We start from the raw sequence: 10,004 nt of genomic DNA on the forward strand, positions 1-10,004 counted from the left end.
AGGGATGAGACAACCCATTACTTGAAGGCCTTACTAGATAATATTTAGGACACACCCACTACAAATGACTGTATTCATGATAGTTTTGATAATGAAATGGAAGAGTTTCATAATCAATCTACTGGATCCAAGAGGTTGATCCCAATAGAATTTCCATAGAATTTGGTAAAGTCTTTCTTAAATCTATTTCAATACAAATGCATGCATAAGTGATTACCTTTTTGTCCACAATTTGTTGTGATGATCCCACTAGTTTGCCAAGAAGCAATGCTATCAAGTGAAAAATATCATTTCTCCAAAATTCTAGCAAGAACCATGAAAGCTAGACCCAAATTAGAACCCTTGAAGGAAGCTCCTCTGTAGGGTTGAACCTAACATGCCACAACTTGATGAAAATCCCAAATTGATTGTAAAAATATGTCGCCCCTTCAAAAGCCTCATTTCTATTTGAAATGCATAATAGAGCCACTAGAAAATAATTGTTGGTAATCAACATCACCTCCATTTTGCCCTCTGGGTTCCATGTGTGATGAGCGCATGTTCCAAAAAATGGTAGTGAAATTTGTATACTCGTGAACTTGCAAATCAAGGTGCGATTGGTCAAATAATTGACATCCTCCTCTACAATAGCATGCATGTGTTCTCTCCTTGCAATATATCCATTCACCTTCAAAGGGTGAAACTGTGTTGTTCAAGCCAATGCTAGAATTTTCTCGCATGATAGGAGAGAAAATTCTCCCTAGCACTGCATCTTTGAAGGGAAGATTCTACTTCAATGTAGAACCTCCATGCAAAGCCAAGCAAGCCCTATGAAGAAAAAAGAAAAAAAACATAAGGAGCCCTATGCAACAACCTTGATAAAAAAACTATTAACTATGGCAAAGCCCCTAAAACCCACACACAACTCCAAATGAATTCACTCCTACCAGTACAAGAATAACACTCAAAACAACCCTTGTGCCAAATGTTATAGCAAAGAAACCCCAAAATGTCAACAAAGAACCATTTATCACCTTAGCATGAACCACCTCCCCCACAGACAACCAAAAATCATTGAACGCTACCCCTTGCAAGCCAAAGCTCACATAGAACCTTGACTAAGACCAGGAGACCCTAGCACGAGCAGAGCGTGCTCTTGAATGCAACACCTTCTCTCTTCATCATATGGACTTTATTTGTCATGAGTATTTTACACAATTTGTTCATCACCAACTAAATTGAAGCACAAAAACATTTCAAATTATATTCTAGGGTGTTGTTTAAAAGGATAAAGCCTAATTCATTTTGCACATCTAGGGAGAATCAAGGAGATCCATTTAGATCTCGCTTACTACTTTTTGCATGATTCAAGGATCATATTTGAGCATCCACTATCACACCAACATCTACATACTTAGTGACGTATGAGCATATTACTTGGTTGCTTGTTGTCTTTGATCTTTGTTTACAAGTCAGTAAATCGACTTCCCTAGGGGTTTGACATAAGAGAGCCTGACCCTAACTTAGCAAGCTCCACAAAAGTGTTTATCTACATTGTCAATCACTTGAATTATAGATTAAAAATTTAAAGTGAAAACTAATTGATTTCATATACTGAAATTGATTTTACATTGTAAAATTGAATCAAATTAATTCTACGCCAAAATTTAACCTTAGATTAACATAAAATTCAATTTAATACTTATAAAATATTATAAAATCATATATCATTTTAAATTATCGAACAACACTTTATTATACAACATCATTAAATTATATATAAAATTAAACAACCCTAATCTATCTTTATTATTTCAAAAAATATACCTGCAACTCTTAAAATCTTTTTAAATGTGCACTTAAAATCTCCCAAAAAGGCTCTTTGTTTTTCCTTTTCACAAACTAATTAAATGACTACAATGGTGATTTACTTATATTGATTTGATATTATTTTGTAGACATTTACCATACATACTTCAAAATTCCATAATGGTATATTATGACTTTTTGCTTAAAGTAAAGACCACATTGATGGTGTATTTTTGGGAGAAGTCACGTTGTTGGCTTGCAATATTTAACTATGACTTCAACAGAATGTGCTTCCTTAGTGTGTTTAGTTCTCTTTGATAACTAAATGTTTTTTAATTCATATTAATTCTATATTATTGGTTAATACATTTTATTTTTTATTCAAAAAGAATTAAATTTAGTTCTAAGCAAATCAAATTGATTTATTCTTTCATAGATTAAAGGCTGAATTTAAGATCACTCAAACCAAATCAAATATGTTGTTTTCTTTTAGATTTTTTCTCATGAAACATTAGTATTAATTTTATATAGAGAGAGAGAATTTTAGATAGACATATCTTGAGGTTTAAGATAGAGTCTTAAACGTAAAACAATAAAATTAAAGACAAAATAGTTGTAAGAAATAAGAGCTATAGATCTTATAGCAAGTAGCAAGTCACAATCATCTAGTTTCTACATATCTAGATTATTTTCAACATCAAGAGTGAGTTCCTAGCTAGCAAGAGCACTATCACTAAATTGGTCTTCAATAGTGTTGACTTTCTCAAGCGGTTGATTAATAGTCTTGCAAGGAGAAATACCCTGAGTGAGGTGACAAAACTTACTGCTTTGTAGTCATATAGGGGCTTGTCTATTGTAGCACTTGTGACTTAGAGAGGAGTTGAACATTGTTGGGAATACTAAGACCAACCATGAACATTGTGACCACAAGCTTTGCAATGCAAAGTACAAGATCCCTCATGCCTACAAGCATTCTAACTTTTGCCACTTTGATGCACTCATGGATGGTATTGGCCCCTATTGGGAGGAGGGAAGGTTGGTAGTACTTTGACAAATAGATAAGGCACACTCCTCTAGTGATCAAGAAGAACTTGGAGGTGGGTTACTCAATGTGCAACTTTCTAAACTTGCACATGTATTTGCATTAATAAACTAGAATATACATGGATTTAGAATATAGCAGAAATCATTGTCAATAGTACATCCAAAAAAGAGAGCAAAATTTCCTTTTTCAAATGCAAGATAGGAATTCCACTAGTACATACAAAAAAGAGAGCAAAATTTCTATTTTTTCAAATGCAAGATAGGAATTCCACTCTGAGAACATGTCATGTCTCGGTGAATTTAGGAAGGATATTCTTGCTGATCTCCTAGAAGAATCATATGCCAAGAGAAGGGTTTAAGTCTAAAAGGCGTGGAGAAGTCTTGGATCCAATTCTAGACAACTTGAACCCTAGGTCAAAATCAAAAGAGATGGCTAAGTGTTTCCGTATGCCCACAAAAAGAGCAACAAGAGTTAGAGACTCCCAAATGAATCAATCTTGAGACAATATAATCTTCCCTCCCACTCCAATACAAGTCCTCAGCAAGAAAAGGCATGAAGACATAGACTCTCAATGATATTCAATTTTGACTATTCTTGAACATCATTTAATTCAACCATCAAAGCTAAATTTTGACTAATAAAATAGAATAAATATTTATCATTTTTTATATGAATGAAGGATAAAATTATTATTGATTGTTTTACCATCAAACCAAATAATGTTTATGTAGAGCGTTCAATGTCTATTGACATTTCTTATAATGGGAAACAGATATTTTCATTTATATTTTAATTTTTCGAAGTTCTGAGCAACAAAGAAAACTGATATAAGAAAACTGATATCATGGTATGCTTACAATTTTGCAAAGATCCCAGTTGTTCGATACATTAAAAACCTTTAAAATCCTATCCCCAACATATGTTCAGATTTCTTATAATTCCATCCATCATGTATCAATTTCTTTATGGCTTAATAATATAATCAGGTAACAGCAAAGCTAATTAAAGAATGGCAAAGCATGACATTGAAAAACCATTCATGATGTATTTATAATCATCTAAATCTATACAATTTCCATGCTCAATAAATATACTATATACTGAATGCCTCTCTGCAAGCAAGAGAAGCATACAGTCACCCACAATACAATATAAAATACCAGGACAGGGAATGGCACCCCAATTCACAGCATCCAGGTTTAATTTTCTAATCCTGGAATGGAATCATGGATTGGATACTTGTTAATACTCAATTGTGTCAAATATTGGAGAGGCTATTACATTTTGCCTTTCAGAGCACTCTGAGAAAATCTTGAACAGAATAGTAGCCAGATATTAATGAACGTAGAATAAAAGTTAAAACCCTCCAAAAAAAATCAGAGGTTTAATGACAGTTCTGCATCATGCCCCTTTACCTATATGCCTTGGAGATTGTTTATAGGAATCATAGCCCAGGCTGCTTAATCTTGCAGGCTTATTGCGGACTGTGGGTGACATGTTGCGAGGAAAAGTGTGGTGGCCATTGATTTTGCTACCACTTTTGGTCTTTAACTCATGAGAAGTAACCTCATTGCTTGTAGCATGTGATGTTAAAGAGGTGGCACTTGCCATATCCTTCATGTTTTGCAGAGGTTCTAATGTCTCAACGACATCCTTCATAAGTGGCCTTGCTTTAGGGTTTTGGCTGAGGCATTGGTAGGCCAAACTAGCAGCTTTATAAGCAGCCTTTACAGAATAGTGTCCCTCCAGCCTAGGATCCATAATGCGTAACAACTTCCTTCTGTCATTTAGATAAGGACGAGCCCAGTCTGCCAAGTTCTGTTCTCTGCTGGGCCTTGTTTTATCCATTGACCTTCTTCCAGTCAGCAACTCCACTAGTACAACACCAAAGCTGTAAACATCACTTCTGGCTGTCAAATGACCTGTTGTTGCAGAATACATCAAAAGGTCAAAAAATCACAAGATCCTTTCAATTCTTTTTCTTACTTGATCATAACCCTAGAGCTTTATGGAAGCCGCTATTCAGCCATCAGGATACATCATGGTATTGATGGCTGGATGCCACGCTGAAGTTTTGACTTCTAATTGATGAGGATCATTTACAGTCTGTTCACTTATCATTTTCTCAAACGAATTTAACAACAATTCTCATCGATGAAAAGCCAAAACTTCAGTTGTGTAGCATCCAGCCATCGATACCATTGTGCATCCTGATGTCTGGATAGCCATTTCCGTACTGACTTTTATTAGGGAAGCCGCTATTCAGCCATCAGAATACATCATGATATTGATGGCTAAATGCTATGCTAAAGTTTTGACTTCTAATTGATGAGGGTGTCTTGTAACAAAAAGAAATTTCAAAATGAAAAAATATATGACAATTTCTGCTCTTTCTGGCAGCCCCTATATTAACTTCTGTTGTCTTGGCAAAGTTTCAATGTTGACCCATTTTCTTTGAAAGCTTAGTTGATCCTAAATTTAAACCTCTATATGAATGATCTACATGATTTAAGATATTTTCTAAGAATAAATGGTATATGTTCTTCTCTTCCAAGCTTTTGGGCTTATGTATTTCAAGTTTTTTATTTTTGAAACTCTAGTATATCATTATTTTAACATAGCTACTGCTGTCTGGTGTATACAACTTACCAGTCATGACATATTCAGGAGCTGCATATCCATATGTACCCATGATCCTTGTTGATACATGAGTCTCATCCCCCTCTGGCCCATCTTTTGCAAGTCCAAAATCAGAGAGCTTTGCTGTATAATCCTGCATCAAAATCATGTATTTTTATTGGTTAGATCAAAATTCACTTCAAGAAACAAAGTTAGTTAACTGTGGATTCAGGCTTCAGACACACTAACAGAATCCAATAAAATATTGGATGTCTTAAAATCTCGATAGATGACTGGATTTTCTGCTCCATGAAGGAAAGCAAGGCCTTTGGCAGCTCCAACTGCTATCTTCAGTCTTGCAGACCAAGGCAATGGCACAGATACCTCTGTGCACACCACATAAACAAACATTAGGATTGTGTAAAAACATTGATCTATAAATGAGAAGCTATGATGCATGATTTTAGAACTATAAAGAAATCCCAAGGTCCACTGACCAGGACATATCATAAAGTGTTAAAAAAAGCGTTAAGACATTAAAACAACCTCTAAATATAAGAGCTTACACTTGCCATAAGTTATTATTCCTTTCGAACATTTTTTTTGGGTGGGAAAGAGTGCTTCTACTCTGAAATTTGCAAGGTTAAAGGGTTGAAGATAGTGTTTACTGTTACATGCTGATGATGCATAGCAATAACTAGACGTCAATTTGCTCGCTACAAAAGGCTTGGAACAAATGCTTTGTTTCAGATTCTAAATGGCCAGATGTTTCTTCCCCTTACAAAGATGAATAAAGTTAAGTTAACACGTTACTTCAATTAAAGGCAGATATCCATGATCTTGTCTGTAAAAGAGGACTTCGGAGGATTTAGAAACCCCAAACTTTAAATGGCATAACAGGTTCTTAACTCAGCCATTGTGGAACAAAGGGAGGAGATATATATGATCCGTACACGTGGAGGATCATTGGAATCTCAGGAAACTAGAAAAGCAATGAGTAAATAGGGTTATCCATGAAGAGAAGAAACACAGACAGCAAACAGACATAGCAAAGCTTGCTGGACGTTTATATGCTGGCCTCTGACTTTCTATTTGGCTTATTGAAGAAAAAACAGATTAGCGATTTTCCCAGAAACATATTTGGCTGTTCTCAGGAAACATTTCTTTGATAGACTAAAGCTACACCAAACATCCCTAAAGAAGATAAGTTAATGTCTGTACAAGAGCCTAGACACTTAAAACTTTCCAGCGAAGGTTTTGTCAAATTTGAAAACAAACTATGCAAAATAGAGAAAAGCGTCATGAAGAAGCAAATTCAACTAATGGAAAGTAACTCTACCATACGAAATACTCAAGGATACCACTCGTTACTATTTTAGTATGTGGTTTTTACAGTGTTGGTTAAGATTTCCTTTGCTTGATGAGCTAGTCCCTTCTGGAGCACTGGAGCACCAGAGCACCAGTTTGCTCAGGGTTCTTCCTAGTGAATTTCAATTGATTTCAGAAAACAAACTTCAGTGCAACTTTATCCCAGATTTGCTAGGGGTTTAGCCCCAATTATCACCCTGAGACTCATCTGATTATTCAGATTTTTTAAAACCAAAATTATCACTTAACATCTCTTCTATGTAAAGTGTAAATAGACTTTCCAAAAAATTAGACATGAAAAGTTAATTATTACCCACCTAGTTTGAACTGGAGATTGATTTCTCTGTACAAGTACTAAATCCTTTTGACCTATTCTAGTCATTAGTCAACATTGATACACATTTCATTCAGTTTCGGCATTTCACTTCAATTGTATTGATGTCTTTACAGAAACTTGCAAGCACAATTGTCAATATTTTAACCAGATGTTCAAGTGGAATCGTTTATTTTGGTTATCTCATTTGGGCCAGTCTGTAATTTGTTTTGATTCTATTCTAAGTGTAGTCATCGGGAATGTTCATTAATTTTAATTTAAAATGGCATCTGGTGAGCTCTATCATGAGGCTCACAGAGAAACCTGTCTTTGTGTTTACTAAATAGCAAACAGTTGCAGGGCATTAACTGGGTATCCATAAACAAACTTATTATAAGACAGAGCTCAACACAAGAGACAAAGCAAGTCAGAGGCATATTAAAATGGCAACGAAGGGTACATACTTCTAAAAAGATGGTTCTCCAGACTGCCTCTGGGCATAAACTCGTATACCAGCACCCTGTCTTCTTCTTCACAACAATAACCCACCAATTTCACCAGATGGGGATGTCTCAGCTGCCCTAAAAACATCACCTCCGCCTTCAAAAAACACATCAATTCCACAAACATGTCAGTCCCATATTAAGTAAATAACAAACTTGCCTATAAATACACAAACCTAAAATCAACCAAAGCAACAAAAATCGATCTTCAGTCATTCATACTCACCAGCCATTCCCTGTGGCCCTGAAGTCCTTCTTGGTCGAGAATCTTAACTGCCACAGACATGCTCTTGAATCCTTGCCTCACGTTATCATCAATGTAGCCCTTATGCACTGTCCCAAATCCTCCCTCGCCTAGCCTGTAATCAGGGACAATTTTTGTGGCTTATATCAGTCAGATTGCTATTTATGTTCAATGTCTATACAAATGGTAACTTTATGTTTTTTAATCAGAAATTTCAAGCTGAACTAGTCATTGCTTTAGTCCCTCATAAATGTCTGGTATACTATTTTTTCATCTAAGTTGGTCTACCGGTGGGGATTTGTATTTTTGAAAGAGATAGGATACATGTGTCTCATTTGTAGCACAGTTAATGTCTCCTACATGAAATACAGGATACTCTTACTACAAACCATCCGTATACCAAAAAAAAGATCGACTAATATCATAAACTATAAAAGAACCTATTTCCATAAATGTTATATGGAAGGCCTCTTCTTAACATCGAACAAAGCACAGGTAACACAAAGCCTCTACCATGAGGAGGACTGACTCAACCCTTAGACTGATACGTCTGGATTTTCCTACAATAAAAAATGTCAATTCTTGAGAGGATCGCTCTGGGGAAAAACAGTGTAATACATTTTAGTGTCCCTGATTTCATCATAAGAATGTCACATTCCTACAGTAGTTAGCAGCACTTTCTAGGTCACTAAAGAAACAGTCTGAAACTATTCTTAACATGACCAAGTGTCCCATCCTCGAGTCTTCCAAGTAGGTGACCGCTCCAATAAAACTAAACTCAGCAAGAAGACTTTGAAGCAGCGGAATTTCTTGCGAACGAAGATTACAACATTTTTTAATCATGTCAAGAAACCGAATGACAATTATGAATATCAGTACCACCAAAACAACATAATGAGAAGAATTCAACAGAGAAACAGAAATGGGTGAATGTGAACACAATGTGTACCTGTAATCAGAACGGAAATTCTTGGTTATAAGCCTAATTTCATTAAAAGTGAAGGCCTGCAAATTCATGGACTGGGTAGAGAGGAAGAAATGTTCAACTTCCCGAGGAGTTGAAGGAGATGAGATACTCTTCATGTCTGCGGAGCACAATCTCCGAAAGCGGGGTACTTTCCCCGATTTCACAACGCCAACGACCACCGCATCGTCTCGCGTCCAACAGATTCTCGTGATTCTCAGCCAGCGCATCGTATCTGACACAGATGATGGCTGGATTTCCTTGCACAACTTTCTAGCTTGAAAAATTGTAGCAGATGTAAATTGGTGATATTGTGCAGAAATCGTCAAAGTGGATTTGTTGTGGCAGAATGCTCTGTATACCAACTCCACTAAAATCTTCCAAACAGGCTTGCCTACTTCACAAGATTCGTTACGTCAAAGGTTTCATGAGGACGTGGACGTGAAAATGTTAACACAAACTTCCTAGTTTAATTTTGACGGCCTGTATAATGTCGCAATGGTTTGAATAACATTATGTTTTTTTTTTAATGGTCCAATGGTGAATAGTAATTTTGTATCTTATCCATACTATTATTTATCCTATTTCTAATGGTTAAATTTGACTTTTGAATTTTAAACTTGAACTTGATGATGTTTAAGAATAGTTCTCAAATAAAAAGACAATATTAAGTGTAGGTTTTCATTGGAGAGAATTGTACAGCTTTAAGTGCAAACACAAAGTCTCTTACAAAAACTATTCAAGCTTTCTCTAGACAATTTAAACGGAAAAATATTATCAATTTCAATGAAGATATCCAAGGGAACAAATTTCATCGAATTAAAATTTTGATTTTTAAATAGATTAAAATAATAAAAAATTAAGATTTGAGTAATTTAAGATGAAAATAATTGAAATGGTTGAGAAGAGATGGAGATCTTATCTAGTTTATGGTAAGATGTTGAATTTGGTCACTTTGATTGGTTGATATGTTACAACATGATTAGAATCTAGAAATTGGTATTAGATTTATATCAAGGGCCCATGAAAGATTAAATACATGATGTTTCTGATGGTCGGGACTAGGCACACTTGTGGACCTATCATTGGACACTTTTCCTTTGTGCAACTTTGTCCCTCATTGAATTTCACCTTTGAGATCTACAAAACTTGTTTGCCTA

At 35.4% G+C, this 10,004-nt stretch overlaps 1 protein-coding gene across 3 annotated transcripts; it reads right to left on the bottom strand.

The window, feature by feature from the left end:
* Positions 1–3,858: 3,858 nt before the first annotated feature.
* On the bottom strand, positions 3,859–9,203 carry LOC131052177 (probable serine/threonine-protein kinase PBL8). Of its 3 annotated transcripts, none has more exons than XM_057986791.2 (6): positions 8,830–9,203; positions 7,863–7,995; positions 7,598–7,733; positions 5,702–5,838; positions 5,483–5,606; positions 3,859–4,755 (listed from the first exon to the last, which is right to left on the bottom strand). In XM_057986791.2, exons 1-6 carry the CDS (start codon positions 9,072–9,074, stop codon positions 4,235–4,237), a joined length of 1,296 nt encoding a protein of 431 aa, XP_057842774.2. In that variant the 5' UTR covers positions 9,075–9,203; the 3' UTR covers positions 3,859–4,234. The 3 variants fall into 3 exon arrangements, with proteins under 3 accessions (XP_057842774.2, XP_057842776.2, XP_057842775.2); XM_057986793.2 differs by lacking the exon at positions 8,830–9,203 and adding an exon at positions 8,394–8,482; XM_057986792.2 differs by lacking the exon at positions 8,830–9,203 and adding an exon at positions 8,205–8,335.
* Positions 9,204–10,004: the final 801 nt, after the last annotated feature.

Source organism: Cryptomeria japonica, chromosome 2 (assembly GCF_030272615.1).
Source record: "Cryptomeria japonica chromosome 2, Sugi_1.0, whole genome shotgun sequence".
Lineage (NCBI taxonomy): Eukaryota > Viridiplantae > Streptophyta > Pinopsida > Cupressales > Cupressaceae > Cryptomeria > Cryptomeria japonica.

Bases quoted from the DNA above. Each gene is read 5' to 3' on its own strand.
- LOC131052177 (XM_057986791.2), bottom strand. From the start codon at position 9,074: ATGCGCTGGCTGAGAATCACGAGAATCTGTTGGACGCGAGACGATGCG. The intron at 7,734-7,862 runs GTGAGTATGAAT...TGTTTTTTGAAG, and splicing joins AGGGCCACAGGGAATGGCTG to GCGGAGGTGATGTTTTTAGG. The intron at 5,839-7,597 runs GTATGTACCCTT...TGGTGTGCACAG, and splicing joins GGAGAACCATCTTTTTAGAA to AGGTATCTGTGCCATTGCCT.